At 34.8% G+C, this 20,965-nt stretch overlaps 1 protein-coding gene across 1 annotated transcript in view; it reads right to left on the reverse strand.

Annotated features, from left to right (window-relative positions):
- Positions 1 to 324: 324 nt before the first annotated feature.
- Positions 325 to 20,965, reverse strand: part of LOC150096998 (myelin expression factor 2-like) — a 63,536-nt gene continuing 42,895 nt past the window's right edge. The window contains exon 3 of the mRNA XM_090408347.1: positions 325 to 1,804. Within this exon, the coding sequence (XP_090264473.1) occupies positions 678 to 1,804 (1,127 nt within the window). The 3' untranslated portion in view covers positions 325 to 677. The remainder of the gene's footprint in view (positions 1,805 to 20,965) is intronic.

Genomic DNA, 20,965 nt, shown 5'->3' on the forward strand with positions numbered 1-20,965 from the left:
TTAAAAATGATTAAAAACAGAGAGAGAGAACACAAGTTCAAAGCAACATATTCCAAAGTGCTACCATCTGGAAAAAAAAAGTTGTCCCCTAGTGATCAGTTTGAAAACTTGGATGTACAGTTGATAATCACCACACATGATGAAACTTTCGAAGCACAACTAAGCAACAAAGTTGTTGGAATAAATTAATTTCCACGATCTCATTAAATTTCTGTATTTAAAAGGAAAATGCAACTAAAAATTTGGATTATTTCTTATTTATGTGTACATTTTTCTACAGCCTGATTTTAAGGAATATAATGCTTGACTAAAAATGCATTTGAATTTGTGACTTATATAAGTATTTTATTTAGATGAATAATGAATAATGTGAGCTACATATACTGTTACAAATACATTTCAATGAAATAAACATCATGGTTTTTGTCATTTATGTTAAGAACTGTATTCAGTTAAAACAAAGAGATGGTATTTTCAGTGTGCTGCTCTCCAATAAAGCAGTATTTTTAAACTTTAGGCAAAAGTCTTAAATAACTGTTAATATCAGGAGCTATCAGTTCTTACAAATAATGACCTACAATTCAATGAATACAGGTTCCATGATTAATTAAAATTCTTGCCATTTCACAAAGTGAATTCATCACTTCAGTGCAAGTGGCTCACATTTAATACTTCGGTTACATTCCAGACATACTGCCACCCATTCCCATACCTAGCATTCGTCTGTCACCTCCCATCATGCCACTGACTCCCATTCCTAATCCAGACTGTATACCCAAGTTGGATGTTCCTAACATTCCAAAATTTCTTGATGACGTTCCTGATGCTATATTCCCAAGACCTGAACCAATGTTACTCAATGGTAAATTTGAAGCAGTGTTACCCGACAATATGCCTAACTGATTTCCTCCAGAATTTATCATTGCTTTTAAGTTGAGAGGCTGTCCACCAGTTCCCAAACCCTTACCTATTCCTTGCAAACCAGATGGCAATTTGGATGGTATCCCGTCAGCCTCATCTCCAAATTTGTCCATGCGAACACTCATAGGTCGATTATGCAATTTTTGACCATTAAACATAGATATAGCCTGAACAGCTTCTAGTGGGTGATCAAACTCCACTCTGCCATGTCCTTTGCTATTTCCATCATTATCTGTCTTGAGCTCAATATTCATCACTTTTCCTGCCATTTTAAAAATGTTTTGCAATTCTTTAGTTGTCACTTTATAATCCAAATTGGCAACAAATATTCTGTTTGTTAAACGGCCAGTTATCCCTAAAGACCTCAAGAAATCTGTACTCAAACCATATGTATCATACTGGGGAACAGTAGTGAAGATATCTCCAGTATAGGAATTTGAAGTTCGTGCTCCTGACCGTGATACAGGACGTCCAGTTTTATCTCTTTCAATATCATAGTCTTCCTTGACCACTAGCTGACGGCCTTTATAATCATAGCGATGCAGAACATCTATTGCTTTCTGAACTGATGATGAATCTTTTAATTCCACTGTTCCACATCCCCTAAACTTCCCATTTTCATCTTGAAATAACTGAACATAAGCAACATCGCCTACCTTCTCCCTAAACAAATCTTTGACATCTGTCCACTTCGATTCATATGGAATGTTTGCGACGTACACTCGTCGAGGATGGGGTGTACGATTACCACGTCTTTCATCACCACCTCTTCCCTTTCTGCTGTCTCTCATACTGTCTCTGCTATTGCTACCATCTCTGTCAAATGGTGATCGAGATCTTGATCTCCTGTCATCTGGGCTGTAATCTCTGTTTGAATCCATAGCTATAAGAAGAAGAAAAGAAATAACTATTTTAAGTGTCAACACAAAATCAACTTCACTTCTAATATAATATCTTATTTTTAAACAATGTTATTTTATTTTATTTTTTTAATGTGGCTCCCACCCATGAAAAGCTTCTATAAACCTATATGTAGTACATTTGTACCATGAGCTAGGATTTTTTTTTTTCATTTTTAAATTAATTATATATATATATATATATATATATATATATTTTTTTTTTTTTTTTTTTTAAATTAATTTTTTACATAATCCAGAAACCCTGCTCTACAGACGAAACATGGAACTTTTTCAACCCAATTCAGGCATCCTATAAGCAGGGTAACGAGATTCATCTCTTACCTAAAGACAGTTATAAACATCAATGTGTAAAAATCTCACATAAATGTTTTACTTGTTATGTTCATTTTTTTAAAGTATTATATATATACTCAGTAAAAATTTCATTGATAAGAAATATGTTTTGTCATTATATAACAAGATAATCTAACAGTAAATATGTGCTTGCTTCACATTTAGTAACGCAGTTATATGCTTAGTATTACCAGAGCTGCCAGGTGCTTAAGTGAAGCATAACGAAACTTAAATGTATTTATAAGTAGCAAAATTGCTTAATGCATGTTGAAATCCTTAGGGATTAACACAAAATGTTGCTTGTATATTATAAATTTATGTTGTTTACCGTAGTGTTTCTATGTCAAACACCCGTAGCATGTAGTTGCTGTATTAACAGCAGCCATGTTGTCTCAGTTTAGCTTTGAATCTTGGTAAGACATGCATATTAGTTGTTTTTAGAAGAGCAGTTGCTGGGTAACAAGAATGCTACCCAGCAAAGAAAAGGCAAGTTATCGACTGAAGTGCAGTATAAGGTATTAAGCCTTTGTAGATAGTGAAAATATTTTGTGCTTAATGAAAAGCAAGTGATATAGGTTCCAAGAAGCAATATGGAATCAGCAGAAGAGTTCCATATTGGAATTGTATTTGGAACTGCACAATAAATATATTTAAACTGTCTAAGTGATTATTCATCATGTCTACTACAAAAATAAGGAAAAGATACATTAAGGAACTTGCTTACTGAATAAAGACATATGCGAGTATATTAGTTAAGTGAGGCCTTTTGACTTCGACTCTAGTATTATCAAGAAATTTGAGAGAAAAGACAGAATGAATGAATGAGTAAAAACAATAAAAATAAGTGCTACAAAGAAGATTCTCATATGGCCAAGTGAAACTACAGAACTTTCAGCTGAATACTAGGTTTAATTTGTTTTGAAAGTATTTAACCCTCTCATGCACGAATTTCTGAAATGGTGATTAAAAAGCCAATAGTGGCCATCCACCACAGTGGACATGTGCATGAGAGGGTTAATATTATCTTTCCGTATTGAATTTAACTGTGAGTCAGAGATTTCACTGCCCATTAATGGGCCATGAAATCAGTTTAGTGGGTTGCAACCAACAATTTTGTAAAATGAAATATAATAAAAAATATTCAGTGTTTCGCATAGATTTCATAGCTTTAACATATTCATGCCAAGCAATGTTACCTCCTGTGTTTCCCCCTTCAAGAGGGAACTAGCTTGATGGTATATTATATCCTTTCTGTATTTTTACAAAGTTTTAAATATATACTGCATACTAGTTGCTTAAATGCCTTAAATTTTAAGTGTAAAAACTACATGCCTTAAATTTTAAGTGTAAAATTAGTATTATTTTAATGATAACGTATAGCATCTGTGCGAGGGTAGTTGTTTATCATTACACAGAGTCGGGTCATTTTCATTTCAAAGACCAGAGATCACAGAGTTCAGAGAAAAATCAGGGGAGTGAAAAGATGGTACCAAATGGCAAAATCATATGAAAAATTAAGACCTTGACACTATCAGAATTCAGAAATATGTGAACAGAAATAATTGCAGGTGGCATGGTCATTTAAACAGAATGGGAGAGGAAGATTGAACTATAACATCTGAAAACACAGTAGTTCTGACACATAACACACTAATTTGAAGAAAACTGTTGGTGGAAATTTAATAATAATGAAAACATTTCATGTAGTACTATTGTAGTGTGAGGTACACCCCTTGAGGATGCATATCCAGAGTGTGATGACCTTAAATGACCAGCATCTAACTAAGATTGATGAGTATACCTCTTGTTCAAGTGAATCCCAACATGAAAGGACATGTGTGTGTACATATCTTCTATACGAGTACAATGAATTATTGCCATAATAATACTAATTAATGATGGAAGACACTTATGTAAAATTGTTAATCTGTATAGGGTGGACCGTAAGTCATGAAGATGTTTAAAAATGTGAATAACTTTTTTGATTATTAATTTTTTCTTTTATTTTTTTCAGGTATTCTAAGGAACATTTGGGAAATTAATCATGGAAAAGTTCACAGTCCAACAATGAACCAAATGCATGCAATTTTATTTTGAACATCAACATTCAATTATTATTAGCTGTTTATCACGTCCTCCACATCTGACGACTCCCCACTATGTGGTTACCTGAAGGAAAAGGTGTTATGTGAACAAGCTTCAGACAATCTAACAGCTGAAGGAGAACATTCGTACAGAAATTAAGGCATGTAGGCCAGAAAGATTAGCAGCTGTCATGGAACATGCCATAGAAAGGGCCCCATCTTTATGAAGCCAAAAATGGAGGACATTTAAGTAATGTAGTTTTTCATAACTGATGAAAAAAAATCTCCAGGTTCTGTATTTCATCATAACAAAAAAAGAATAAAAATAATTAATAAATAAAAGTTATTAAATGTTTAAACCCCATTGTGACTTACGGGTCACCCTGTAAAATTTTTGGTTGTTTTATAGCAATTTTCTGCTCTGTTTTCTTATTCAATTCCTTGAATAAGAAAACAGTAGAGCACATGCTTAAATTAGAATCCCTCTAAGTATATAGTTTCATGTTCATGGATTAAAACTATTAGGCTGAAATTAAAATTAATTAAAAATAAAATATATACGAGGGAGAGAGTCTGGAAAGTTCTGATAAACACCTAGAACAAAGATGATATTAAAGCAACTGATATAACCACAAGAAAGAAAGAACATCCTAGTAGCAGAGTATTGAAGGTAATTTATGTTCTTATTGTATATCCTCATTTGTGGCAGATCAGTTGCTTTAATATCATTTTTGTTCTAGGACTTTCTAAACCCTCACTATACCACAAGTTCGGGAAATGCTATCCTCAATTGTATTAGATAAAATTTAGTTAATACAATTGAGGATAACAATTTCCCGAACTTGTAGTACAGTGAGGCAGTCATTCAATAGAGATTAGGTCTATGAAGTAGGGCTTCAGCACTTTCTTTGTATAAACGTTCATGTTTATATATGGATCTATGTAGCAGCTTAGTGTTTTGCCATTGGATCCTGTGGTTAGCATTTACAATTTTGTGTTGTGCAAGGCAGGTTTGTGATGTTTGATAAGACAGATGTGGTCTTGATGTTCAGATATAAGTTCATTTACTGATCTTCCTATTTGTCCATAATCTGTAAATAAACATATCACTGAACATAAAGACCACATTCGTCTTATCAAACCTCACAAATCTGGCCTTGCACAACATGGAATTGTAAATGCTAACTATAAGATACGATGGCAAAATGCTAAGCTGCTACATAGATCCATATTTGTTGGCCTGGTTGGCTGAGTGGTTAGCATACCTGCTCTTCAACCAACAGGTCACATGTTCAAATCCCACAATGGACATGGAGTTTATGATTGTTTTTAGGTGAAAGATGAATTTCATTGACTGGTGCGAGACCAGTCAATGCCCCACTTATTACAGGCCTGAAGTGGCTGAAAAAGTTCCATGTTTGGTCTCTAGAGCAGGGTTTCTGAACTATGTAAAAATAATAATAAAAAAAAGAAAAGAACCTTAGCCCACCCACGGTACAAATGTACTATAGGTTTAGTAATAACTTTTCATAGGTGGTAACCACATAAAAAAAAAAAAAAATATATATATATATATATATATAATGTTTATGTCTTATCTTATCAAAAAAAATATATATATAATGTTTATGTCTTATCTTTCATGTTTATATATAAACATGAAAACATTTATACAAAGAAATTGACGAAACCCTACTTCACAGACCTAATCTCAACTGAAACAACTGCCTCACTATATCACCAGTTTGGGAAATTGTTATTCTCCATCGTGTTAAATAAATTTTTCTCTCATATATACAGTAAAACCACTTTTTTACATTTTTCAGGGGACTGATGAAAAAAAGTGTAAATAGCAGGAAATGTAAATTTCCTGCTATTTACACTTTTTTTTTACACTTTTTTACACTATTTACATCCTGTAGCATTTAAAAAAGGCTACAGGATGACTTACTGCTAGTATGTGAGTCTACAGATTACAAAATTTAATAACTGAAAATAAATGAATTTACAATTACTTACATTTATCTATTTAAAAAAATCTTTAATTGTTGATTGTTTTTGCTTTTCCGTTTTTTTTTTTGACAAAGCGCCAGATTGCTTTGCATTGAGTTCAATGCTTGACCTGTTTTTTACCAAATGGACACGGAGTCCAAGATCTTTTGCTAAAATGCACACGTGTTCTGGCATGTCAATCTACATGTCGCAGAATTGCAATCTTTTCTTCTACCGAAATACATTTTCTGTCTTTTTTCTCCATGTTACTAACATGGATAATCCACCACCACAACTTGAAAGCAACTTTCAATGCTAAATTACGTAGCAGAAATTTCGCAATATCAATTCGTACTTTGTGATTGAAAAATCACAGTATCACTCATCACTACATTACTGCTGCAAGCATGCAAGTCACCGTGATGGCTAAAATGAAACTGCAGCCGAAAGCAATGCCACCTGGGAACAGAAATGCGCAGATATCGATTCAAAAATCAGCATTGCCACCCAAGAAAAAAACAAAAATCACAGGAAATAAAGTCCACATCAAGTTGTTAATGGTAGGAAACAATATATCGTAAGAATAGGCCTTAAGATGGGACCAACAGAAAATGGCAGGAAAACGTAAATTGCGGGAACGTAAAAACGGGGTTTTTACTGTATGTGTGTATGTATATATATATATATATACATATATATATATATATATATACACACACATATATATATACATACACACATACAGTTTTAACTTATGGATCTGAGAGCTGGGTCAGAAGTAAAACACTTGACCAAAGACAAGAGACCGCAGATATGAGAGTCCTGAGAAAGATTAGAGGCGTGAACAGATGGCATCAATGGCAATATCATATTAAAAATGAGGATATTAGGAAAGAACTTGACATTGTCAGCATCCAGGAATGCGTTAGCAGAGCTAATCTCAGGTGGTATGGTCACTTAAATAGAATGGGAGAGGAAAGATTAGCAAAACAAGTGTTCTCTGCCAGGTTGGCAGGAAAACGACCCAGAGGAAGACCAAGATATAGGTGGATTGATACGGTACAAAGTGCATTAGACGATAGAAATTCTGATAATGTTGGAGTCTTGACAAGTAACAGACTGATTTGGAGGAAAATTGTAGATAGGAAGTTAGTAATGATGTAAATTTTTCATGTAGTACTGTCATATCCTGTACACCCCTTGAGGGTACATGGCAGGAATTTGATGATGATGATGATGATGATATATCATCATCATCAAATTCCTGCCATGTACCCTCAAGGGGTGTACAGGGATGATATATATATATATATATATATATATATATATATATATATATATATATATATATATATATTTTTTTTTTTTTTTTTTAATGAATTTTAATTTCAGTCTGATAGTACAAATCCATGAACAAGCAACTGTATACCTAGATGGATTCCAATTTAAGAATGTACTCTACTGTTCATTCCTTGTGTTTGCTGTTTGTCCTGATGATGTTTTACAATACATAAGACAAAATATTTACATAATAAATTTATTTTACTGTGGCATATGTGTTATTTTATAGTTTTTTATAGTTATGGAAAGCTCCACAGGTTTCATTATAAGAAAGAGGTCTTATCAAAGCCTTTTCACAGCAGAGGAACAACTTCCTTATTCCTGAAGTTAGCACTTTCTTCAACATTCCAGTCACCTGATGGGATGGCTTTAACATCTTAAGGCCTAACCAATATTTGGAAATCCTATCACATTACTACAAATATCAAAATTCATCAATCAAATCCTATTTACATATGCTTCCCAGACATGGAGCATTGCAGTTAATATCATCAATAACTTTAGGATAACATGCTTTGAATCAATACTAGGATATATATATATATATATATATATATATATATATATACAGCAAGATCATATTCCTAATATTGTTATCTTGAAGAAAGCTGGCAAAGATTCCAAACAGAAACAATTAAAGACAGATGGGATGGTTGGGACAATAACTTTGATATCCACACTCACCTACATTCAGGGCACTTGATCTTTACAGACTGATGAACACAGAGAAGGAGTAAGACAAAGAAAACACTTTCAGCAATATATAAATAAAGTTATGTTTGATGACTCATGAACCATATGACATTTACTAGTTATAACACAACAGCAACCTGACTTACTTTCATTTAATAGACTATCTTCTTGAGCTGTTCTTACATGCATATTCTGTATATATTTCCATATTCATACACGAACAAATGATGATGTTCCACATTATCCTAAATATTCTAGCTTTTCATTACTAGCAGTTTACTACTAATGTCTCTTATTCCGATAGGGGCTGGTGAGGCTGATTTAGCTCTATCTAGCTTTTCAAGCCTGAGGGACAGTCAAACTTCACCATTAGCCAATCAGAGATGGCTGGCCAAAGGCTATCACTACTGTTAAATGGCATCCAGTAAGAGACTGCACACAAATGCCACCATCCAAATGTCCATACAAAATATATAATTGTATATTGTTATCCAGCCCAACCACAACATCATACATATTAAACAAAATGACTAAATACTGAAATCTATTGGAAACTGCACCCCTTGTTGATCAATCTCCATGGATTATGATGATTCTTTCTCTCATGGTTATATGGTGGTCAGCATTTATTCTGTAGAAATTATGAAAATGAAATACAAGTGATGGAACAAATACCTTTACATAAAAATAAGATAAAATAACCTTTGGCACTTCATCCTTTATATCAAGATTGCCATCAGGAATACATACATGTATATGCACACACACTAAAACACAAACTGCATCAAAATATACTTTGGTAAGCTATCCCAAGACTGGTCTGTTAATTATTTACCCTAGCTTGCTCTCTGGTGAGAAAAAGAAAGAGTAAAATTTAAATTAAAAAATTATATTAAAAAATAACAAAAACAATAACATAACTGCAATGTGGAACACCATCAATTGCTAATAGTTAAATTTCAACAGTATGGTTATTTTTAATTTTTTTTTGTTTGTTTGTCCATTTATTCAGTTTTCTTATGTTCGGAAGTTTTTTGAGTTCTGCCATCTTGTTCTTCTGTTGTTCTATACTTGGATGTAATATGGGTTGTAGATGAGGCTTCCATTCTTGGAATTGGAAGCTCCAACAACCTGGGAAAAAACCTCTGCAGTTTTCGTGTTCAGAATCACCTTCCCTTCCGGGAAAGCTTCAGCTAAACAGAGAACTAAACTTGAGGAAACACATGGTCTTTGTCTGCATAAAGGCCAACAAAACCATTGCCCAACTCTACTCACTTCTAAATAGGAACAGCTACCTAAACATAAAGAAGATCCTATTGTACATCAACAGTCATAAGACCATTCCTAGCATATGCCTAACTAGCATGGGGATAATACCCCAGAAAGAAACATCAACAAACTACAACTAATATAGAACAGATGCCTAAAAATGGCATTCAATGTCCCGTGATATGTGAGAAACACATCCAACTACACCATGAGGTAAAGACACCAGACATGCAAACCTTCCTACAGACCTATGTGGAAAAATTCAGTGAAACTAACACCTCAACTACCTGTGATCCACCACAGTCAGCTACAACTCAAGACATCTCAAAACACAGAAGTCCAACTCCATCCTTGCAAATTCAACTCCACCAACTACTATAAGCTCACAAAGAGCAAGTAAAGCATCCACCACTGACACAAACAAAAGGGATAAAGAATCCAGACTTGGTCCATCAACCAAAGAAGTTAAGTTACTTTATCTCAGTTTTAAGTAAAGTGATTGCTCCAACACATTTTCTCTCCATAATTTTTATACAATGAATGCCAAAGCCTCTGCATTTATCTCCAAATGGAGAAAGCCTGTTTAGAGAACAAATCCCAGGAACCTGCAAAAATTTGGCAGTCATCCAAAACGGTTTACAGCAAAAATCAGAATTATCTACTATATAAATCCCAATATTTGGGATGTTTTTAAAAGAATTTTTAAAACATGTTTTGTATAAAATCAAAGAAAATTGATACCCAAGTTCTTAGGACTAAAACAGCAACAGACAACCAATAACTGCTATCCCTGAAGAGCAGCCAATTACAATCAAGCAATGTGGGAAGCACCCAACTGCCAATGGCTAACTTAAACCTATCCAGCACAATATTAACGGAGAGCTCTTACTTCTTCAAAAAGGACTAAACTATGCAACTGCAGCAAGGAGAGTCAATAAATGAGACTACTGCTAACACACTGATATGTTGATGCTATATTTGCCATTTAGCCTAATGGCTGCCAAACTTTAAATACATTCCAAAGCCCCTTGAATTAGCACAAAATGTATCCAATTTAATACAATCCAAAAATTAGGGGTCATCAGGATTTGAAGAATGAGTACCAAACAATGAAGGAAAGTGGTATTAAACATTATATCAAAATTGGAGATGTTAATGTCAGCTCTTTGCGTTATGTGGACGATGTTATACTTCTAAATAAATCCGCTACAAGATTCCTTGACTAAATTGAATAACTGTTGTAACAGATATGGTATGAAGGTCAGCATTAAAAAGACAAAGACAATGAAAATAGGCAGAATCGTTGAAAATGTCAACTGCATTGTGAAAGGAGAACCTGTGGAACAAGTAAAACATTTCAGCTACTTAGGCACGATTTTTAGTGAAGATGGTAAATTAAATATGGAAATAGAAAATAGAATCAACAAAGCTGATATGGTAGGAAGTCAACTGAATAAATTGATATGGAATAAGAGAGAAATTAGTCGGAACACTAAATTAGCTGTATACAAGACAGTGTTCAAACCAGTTTTAACTTATGGATCTGAGAGCTGGGTCAGAAGTAAAACACTTGACCAAAGACTGGAGACCTTAGATATGAGAGTCCTGAGAAAGATTAGGGGCATGAACAGATGGCATCAATGGCAATATCATATTAAAAATGAGGATATTAGGAAATAACTTGACATTGTCAGCATCAAGGAATGCGTTAGCAAAGCTAATCTAAGGTGGTATGGTCACTTAAAAGAATGGATGAGGAAAGATTAGCAAAACAAGTGTTCTCTGCCAGGTTGGCAGGAAAACGACCCAGAGGAAGACCATGATATAGGTGGATTGATACTGCACAAAGTTCCTTAGATGATAGAAATATAAGATCTGATAATGTTGGAGTCTTGACAAGTAACAGACTAATTTGGAGGAAAATTGTAGATAGGAAGTCAGTAATGATGTAAATTTTTCATGTAGTACTATCATATCCTGTACACCCCTTGAGGGTACATGGCAGGAATTTGATGATGATGATAATGTACCAAACAATAAATAAAACCTTTGTAATGAACAACTACAACAAAAAAACAACTGACAGGAGCCTTCACAATAATGCTAACAACAATGCCAGAGCCATTCTGTACATTAGGGGAATATCTGAAAAGCAGACAGAGCACTGCATAAATACAATAAAATAAGACTACATTCAAACTACCTACGAAACTAAAAAGCCTACTGAGCTATTCAACAGATCATTCCCCAACACCAACCAGGGTTACACAAAATCCAGTGGACTTGTAATTTATCTTACATAACGGAAATAGGACATACAATTTCAATAAGAAAAGAACACATACAACACATTAAATTCTTTCATTATGGGAAAACAGGACTTTTCTAACATACACTTCAAATGTGCCACAGAAATGACTGGAAAGCACAAAGTCCTTACATTGCACCAAAACCTGGTAGAAAAGAAAATTTAAATAAGCTTGTGAGATGCTAACTCATCTTCCTAATCCCAACAAGATTAGCAATTCTAAGCGTCTGGAAAATCCATCTGGAACCAACCAACATACATTCAGGTATAGAACAACATAAGAACAAAATGGCAGAATTCTAAAATCCTCCATATACAAGAAAACCTGGTCAATGAAAAAAAAACTTGATATAGATAACTTAATAGCAACAACTGATATAGTTCCACATTTATGTTATATTTTATTTATTTTTATTTTTTCATATAATTTTTTTAAAATTTAACTTTCCCTCACCAGAAGTCTGGCTAGAGTAAGTATGTTAACAGAGCAGGTATGCTATAACTTAATGTGTATTGTGACGTAGCTTGTATTTTAGTGTATGCATAAATAAGTATTCCTGATGATGACCTTATCATGATCATCAATTTCCTGATATATACCCTCAAGGGATGTACAGGATATGATAGTACTACATGAAACATTTATATTATTACTAACTTCCTATCTACAATTTTCCTCCAAATCAGTCTGTTAAATGTCAGGAATCCAATATTATCAGGTCTTATATTTCTGTCTTCTAAGGCACTTTTTACTGTATCAATCCACCTATATCTGGGTGTTTTTCCTGCCAACCTGCAGAGAACACCTGTTTCGCTAATCTTTCCTCTCCATTCTGCTTAAGTAACTGTATTACCTGAGATTAGCTTTGCTAATGCATTCCAGAATGCTGACATATCATATTGCCATTGATGAAATCTGTTCATGCCCTTAATCTTTCTCAGGACTCTCATATCTGCGGTTTCTAAACTTTGGTCAAGTGTTTTACTTCTGACCCAGCTCTCAGATTCATAAGTTAAAATTGGTTTGAACACTGTCTTGTATACAGCTAATTTAGTGTTCTGACTAATTTCTCTCTTATTCCATATGAATTTATTCAGTTGACTTCTTACCATAACAGCTTTGTTGATTTTGCAGTCTATTTAATTTACCATCTTCACTAAAAATCGTGCATAAGCAGCTGAAATGTTTTTCTTGTTCTATAGGTTCTCCATTCACAATGCGGTTGATATTTTCAATGTTTCTGCCTATTTTCATTGTCTTTGTCTTTTTAATGCTGACCTTCATACCATATCTATTACAACAGTTATTCAATTTAGTCAGGGAATCTTGCAGACTTGTAGCGGATTTATTTAGAAGTCTAACATCATCTGCATAAAGCAAAGAGCTAAGATTAACATCTCCAATTTTGATATCAGGTTTAACACCACTTTCCTTCATTGTTTGGTACTCATTCTTCAAATCCTGACGACCCCTAATTTTTGGATTGTATTAAATTGGATACATTTTGTGCTAATTCAAGGGATTCAAGTGATCCATATAGATAATGAATAACAGAGGGGGATAATGTGCATCCTTGTCTAACACCAGATTTAACATTAAACCACCTTCCTGTACTTCCTTCAATTCTAACTGTTGACTTACAACTCAAGTAAGGATTTAAGTACTGCTTGATATAATGCCCCATTAACACCATATAACTGTAGCATTTTGAATAACTTCTCTCTTGGCACCTTGTCATATTCCTTTTCCAGATCTACAAAACTTGAATACAGATCTTTGTTATACTCATATGATTTCTTACCTATCTGTCGTAAAGTGAAAATCTGATCCTGACAGCCTCTATCTGGGATGAATCCAGCTTGTTCTTCACCAAGCTTCTCTTCCACAATCCTTCTCAACTTGCATAAATCTTACCAAGAACACTCAGTACGGAAATAACTCTGTAATTCTCACATTCAGTTTTATTTCCCTTTTTATATATGGATACTATGAGAGCTCTACTCCAATCATCTGGAATTCGTCCCTCTGTCCAGCCCTTCTGAACTATGGAGTGCAGCCACTATAAGACTTTTATATCTCCATATTTGAGCATTTCTGGTAGAATATCATCTACTCCTGCTGCCTTTCCACATTTCAGGCTTTTGATGGCTTTTTCTACTTCAAGTATGGATATATATTCCTGACTGCATGCCTGGTCAGTGTTTTTACCACTGTGCTGCCATCACTGCTTGTTTCATTTAGCAATTTTTCGAAGTAATTACTCCATACTTCAAGGATGTATTTTTCTCCTATTTTCACGTCACCTTTATCATTTCTAATTCCTTTTATAGGATTCTTTCCTCCATTTCTGAGCTTCTTCAACAACCTCCAGAATATCTTGCCACCTTCTTGATATTTATTTTCTACGTTCTTACCAAAGTCCACCCATGACTTTTGTTTAGTCAGTTTTACAATATGTTTAGATTTCATACATTTGTCTCTGTATTCTCTAAGAGAATAAGCTGACTTATTTGCCAGGAATTTTTGATATGCTGTCTTCTTTTCCTTCACTGCCTCTAACTTCCTGTGTCCACCAGGGAGTTCTGATTTTTTTTATCCTTGCACACAACCTCACCACATGCCTCTCTATCTGAATCAATCAGTGTTTTCTTCAGGGTTTGGTTCCTGTTCTCGAACTCTTGCATTTTTTCTTGAATAATATTTGTGTATTTTAGTCTACAGTTCACATCTGAGAGCTGCTCAACTTTCATTCGCAGTAAAATTTTCTTACGCTCTTCTTTTCAATATGAAATTCAATTTTGTCCTCCTCAAGACTAAATAGTGATCACTTCCAATTTCAAATCCTCTGTACACTCTGGTGTCCTGCACCAGGGAGAAAACATCACTGTCAACAATAACACAGTCAATGAGACTTTTCTCATTCCTCCATGTGAATTTGTGCACATTTTGTTAGTAATAACCAGTCCAAGTCCTGAGCAGAAATCCAACAGGTATTTTCCATTATTATTAGCTTTGCTCTTTTCTCCAAATTTTCTCAAAATATTTTTGTATGTCTGACAATTATTTCCTACTCTGCTATTTAGATCCCCAACGAGGACCAACTTTTCCTTTTTCATTGTGTTAGTTGCTTTCTCTAAAGCCTCAAAAAATTCCTCCACTTCTACCTTAGTAGAATCTTCTGTGGCACCATAGGCACAAATAAGTCTCATTGTCCAGTTTTTATTTAGCCTCGCATTTAGTGTTAAATACTGTGGCTACTACTTCTTTTCCTTGATTGTCATTGCCTGAATATAACATTTTGTATTTATTGCTCAGAAAGATCTCACCACTTTTTTGCCTTTTTTGTTTCAGTCACCCCTATTATGTCGATCTGTTACTTATCCAATTCCTCAGCTAGCTCCATTTCTTTGGCATTCAGGCTTCTTTTGTTGATAGTACCGATCTTGAACTCTGGTGATGTTGAGTTTGGGTGGGTTTTAGAATTTGTTCCAGTAGCTGAGTTTTCGCTGTTTGACCTGGTTCCCTGGCGAAAACAAGGAGGGGCTTGTTTAACTGGGTGACGCCCCCAGCTGGCATGAAATTTTGTCATGTTGTACCATCATTTGAAATTTTGGTTTAAGCCAATAAGAATACAATTTGGTCGGCTAAATCCCAAATTGCCAGCCCATCCTCATCCGTTCGGTATCCAGGTAGATACCTAACAGGGTGCCCCACGAGAAGGTGAGGATTGGACATTAGGTCAGAATATGTGGAAGTCTCCTCTCCACAGGTTCTTTGATCTTACTTTTAAGTGAAATAACTGTTTAACACGTGTTTTGTCATAATTTCTATACAAAGAATGATGACCAGCATGTAGCCACGACATAAAATTAAGTGCAATCTATCCATCTTCATCATCATCAATTTCCTGATATATATCCTCAAGGGTTGTTCAGGCTACTATGACAACACTCAAGTTCATTTTACATTATTAATCTCCCATCAACAATTTTCCTCAAAATTAATCTATTACCTATCAGTACTCCAATATTGCTGTATCTAATGTTTTGTGCTTCTAAACCACTTCTGACTGAATCAATCCACCTAGATCTTGGTCTTTTTCCTGTCTCCCATTCTGTTTAAGCCATACAATCTCAAGTACCTTCCTAATGTCTTCATTTTTAATATGATTCCGTCATTGATGCCATCTATTCAGGCTCCTTATTTTTCTCAGAACTTTCATATCTAATTTCTCTAATCTTTCATCAAGTGCTTTATTTCTAATCCAACTCTCAGATCCATAACTTAAACCTGGTTTGAACAACGTCCTATATAATTGTAAAATTTGGCTAATTTCTCTTATTCCATTAGCTGCTTACCATACCAGCTTTGCTTAGTCTATTGTCTATTTCTAAATTTGATTTGCCATATTCACTAAAAATTATGCCTAAATAGCTGAAATACTGTATTTGTTCTACAGGTTCTCGATTGAAAATGCAATTGAAGTTTTTGCCTATTTTCATAGTTTTGGTCTTTTTATTGCTGATTTTCATGGAAAATTTGTTACAGCTGTAATTCAACTTAGAGAATCCTAGAGACTCACAATGGATATGATTAGGAGTACATCATCTGTGTAAAGATAAGAGCTAAGTTTGAAATCTCCGATTCTAATATCAGTTTTAACAAGTTCATTGCAAAGCTGAAAATTGGAATTTCGTGTGGTGGCCAAATTTTTTTACTTGATAGCGACGTCCACGCGATAACGCGTGATCGGCCGCTTGGTGAGAACTCACATCACGTGATAGGCAATGAACGTGTTAGTGCCACTTTCTTTCATAATGAGATCCATATAGATGATGAATAAGAGTGAAAATAATGTACATCCTTGTTTTACAAGGATGTACATTATTTCCTTCAATTTTAACTGCTGACTTAAAACTTAAATTTAGACTATGTATAACTCTGTATATTGTTCCATTCACCCCATATAATTGTAGTGTTTTGAAAAGCTTTTCTCTGAGCATTTGGTCATATATCTTTTCCAGATCTACAAAATGAAATGTACAGATCCTTTTCATGTTCTCAAAAATATTATTTTTATTAATTTTATATTTTATTTATTTTTTAATAATCTGAGAACCTTGTCAAGAGACCAAACATGTAACTTTTCAAACCAATTCAGGACTCCAATAATTGAGGCAGTGATCTTAGACTGGGCAATGACATTATCTCCCATCTAAAGAAATCATATATATCTATACCCAACAGGCTGTAGATTCAAATCCCCTCTGATTTGAATCTACAGCCTGTTGGTTGAAGAGATAACTTGCTAACACTTGGCCAACAGACCAGCAAATGCTTACTCATACTTTTCAAAAATATTTATATATATTACACATATTTTTACATATTAATACATAATTTATATATTTCTAAAAAGCTTTTTGATGTTGATTCATTAAGAATATCCTTGTTATTTTACTAAGATATTTTTAATGTTAACTTTAGCATTCAGAACGTGACTGTATAAGACTTGTGAAGTTGATGAAATGGCTTGATTAATGTCAGGGATACTTCACATTCCTATTTATCATAAATGCTGATGACGTTGACACAGAACTTTGTGGTGAAGATATATTTGGAGAATCAAATTACACTCAGTCCTCAACTTATAATCACTCTCTTATTTGCAACTGCCATCCCATTACCATATTCGTTGCTGTCTTCAAGGCATATTATTTAAGAAGTACTTTTGTTCTTTCTTTTGCTGTTACTAAGGGTGAGAAAACCCTTAGAGACTTTTGGAAGTAACATAATATCGTGAACTGTACAAATACAAAGAATGTAGATGCAGCATGGAGGGAGGTGACAGCAGAGTGTATGAATAATGTTTACAAGCTGCTGAAAATAAATAGGTTGCTAACTCAAAAGTTCAAGGTTGCCAATGAAGATGTAGGACTGTGGGGTGAATCTGTAAAAGATAAAGCTTTCAAATGAAGACCTCATAGATCTAAAGAAAGAGAAAGACAGAAAAAGAAGGGACAAAAAAGAGAATAACAAGAAGCCAAGGTCCCCAAAAATTTGCATCTTATTGGCAGAGGAATTTGCTTTTGCCAGTAATACAATTTGGTTGCTGTGAAGTGGACACCAACATGAAGAGATTTAGCATAATAGACAGAATTTCTCTACAGCAAGCTGTATTTGTTTGCTATAGAGAAATTTATGCAGAAAAGAAAAAGCTAACTGTGCAGATTAAGTTGGAACAAATTTCCTAAACACGCCCACTCCTGCTGTCACCTTACTCTCCTGAAGATAATTCTAGACCACAAGTTATGCAACTGGTGAACATCAGAATGCTTTGTTAAAATTCCTAAATATGAAGAATTTCTTGTTAATGACCTAGTTTCCCCTGCAAATGTCATCTAATTAATGAAACAGCTGCTTTATTAATTGGATGACAAGTGCTCCAAGTGCTTCCAGCTGATTATTTTACTGATAAGTGCACTGTATCCCTCACACACCATTATTTATTATAGTACACTACTGTAAACACTAATTTTATGTTATAATTTATATCTTGTATCATTTCACTACAAACAAAGAGTAAAAGTTAAATATATAAAAAATACATTATTATAACATTCAGACATGCTAACACTTAATCCTTTTGACTTATGAAAGGATCATCAGAAGAGAACCCTGCCGTATGTCAAGGATTGACTGTAATGCATTTCTTCAAACTGCAATAACCCAATGATAAGTATATCAATATTTGTATTTGATTACGATGGCAGAGAATGGTTGTTAATATAACTAATGATATTAAAAAACATTCATAATGGTAGTATCATATGATTCTGAAGCAGTACAAGTACAGTACTATACCACCATGAAAAATATATCTGTTAATTTCACACATTCCTGTAATTTTGTGTGAAAACATTTTTTTTCTTTCTCTTTTCCACTTCTCTCAACTACCTTGCACTTTCCTTTTTTGATATATTTATGGATATGTTATTACATAAGAACACTATGTAATAGTTATATACTATTATTTAGTGCCACAAATATACCTTGTTACTCAAAGTAAATGAATGAATGTTATTATTATTATTATTATTGTTGTTCCGGGAAACTCCAAGGAGTCGACAGACTCATCGAGGGAGGCCCTAACATCATGTCAAGAACAACTATTCAACATTCACACAGTATCTATCATACCTTGCCTTGAACTCATTCATGGTCGTAGCACCCACAACAGACTCCGGAAGCTTATTCCACTCATTTACCACTCTCCAAGTAAAGAACCTAGCTCTAACACCCTTGTCAACCACGCTCTTGCCCAGCTTCCATGCATGGCCCCTAGTCATCCCACCACCAGTCATATTTTCAAAAATATCTTCTGGATCAATCTTATAAAAACCCTTCAGTAATTTGAATGTCTCAATCATATCACCCCTCCTTCGCCTATCGTCCAATTTCTGCAACCCACAAATCTTCAACCTATTCTCATAAGGTTCATTCCACAGACCTGCTATCATCTTGGTCACTCGTCTCTGGACCCTCTCCACTTCCTCCCCATCACGAAGAAACCCTGGTGCCCATAACTGGGCACAGAAGTCCAGATGGGGTCTTATCAAGGCTCGATACAGAGGAACAACAACTTGTCCGTCTCTGCATGTTAAAGTATTTTTCAGAAGCCAAGTGATTTGGTGAGCTGTTTTAGTTACTTTTGCAATGTGCCCCCTAAACTTCAACTCCCTATCCACCAACACTCCCAAATCCCTGGCCTCATCAAACTCCTGGAGTATGGTTCCACCAATGCGATATACTGCTGCTATTCTTTTCACCCCAAAGTGCATACCCTTACACTTTGCCACATTAAATTGACATCCATTTTTCCTAGCCCAGTCCTCCAAACTATCCAAATCATCCTGTGCACTCACAATTGCTCTACCCAACTTTGCATCATCAGCAAACAAGTGAACACTTCCTCTCAGATCCTTTCCAATATCATTGATGAACAAATTGAAAAGCAGTGGTACAAGAACAGAGCCCTGTGGCACTCCACTAGTCACAAGACATCTTTTAGACTCCACTCCTGAATAAACCACTCTCTGATATCTCTCCTTCAACCACCCTCCTATCCATCTCACCAACCCTATATCTATCCCCATCTGCTCCAGTTTACTGATTAGGGTTCCATGTGGTATCCTATCAAAGGCCTTGGCAAGGTCCAGTAGTATCACTGTAAACCCATTACCCCTATCCAGTTCAGTCGTCACTGTGTTATAAAACGTGAGCAAGTTACTGAGGCATGATCTACCCTTCACAAAACCATGTTGTCCCCCATACAATATCCCATTTTCATCTATCCAATCCTGTATTCTTTTCTTGACTAATTTCTCTAAGACCTTGACAATGATTCCTGATATGCTAATCGGTCGGTAATTTACAACAGCAGTCTTGGAACCACCTTTATGCAGTGGAACTATTTTCCCCTCTTTCCACCCGCTCGGGACTAACCCTGACCCGAGACTCAAATTAAACAAAATGGTCAAGGGCACTGACAATTCTTTAGCTGCTTCTCGTACAACACGAGCTGGTATACCATCCAATCCCACAGATGTATTGACATTGAGGTTATGCAATAGACTACTCACCTCCACTTCATTAACCACAATTCCCATATAATCTACTGGTTTATTCGTTTCTGCAATGTCACCACCTGGATGATATACTCTTGCAAAGTGCTCACTCAGTAACTCAACTATCTCAACTGATTCAGTTACCTCCCTACCATCGGCATTCTTTAAAATCAATCTGCCATGTACATTTTTCCTTTTACTTGCTACATATCTAAAAAACTGTTTAGGATTCTCTTTAGCCTGCATGGCCAATGTTCTTTCGTAATCCTTTTTTGCTTTTCTTACCACACTCGTCACCCTTCTGGCCTGCGCTTTATACCGTTCATGTGCCTGCCTGTCACCCTTCTCCTTAAATTCCCTCCATAGTTGTTTCTTTTTTTGCAGCTCAAGCTTAATGGTGTTATTCATTCATTTAACCCCTACTTGATTTATTATTCGGACTCTAGGTATACAGTCAGCCATTGCTTCATGCA

Source organism: Typopeltis vanoorti, chromosome 18, assembly GCF_054136105.1.
Source record: "Typopeltis vanoorti isolate ZY-2024b chromosome 18, IOZ_Tvanoo_1.0, whole genome shotgun sequence".
Taxonomy (NCBI): Eukaryota; Metazoa; Arthropoda; class Arachnida; order Uropygi; family Thelyphonidae; genus Typopeltis; species Typopeltis vanoorti.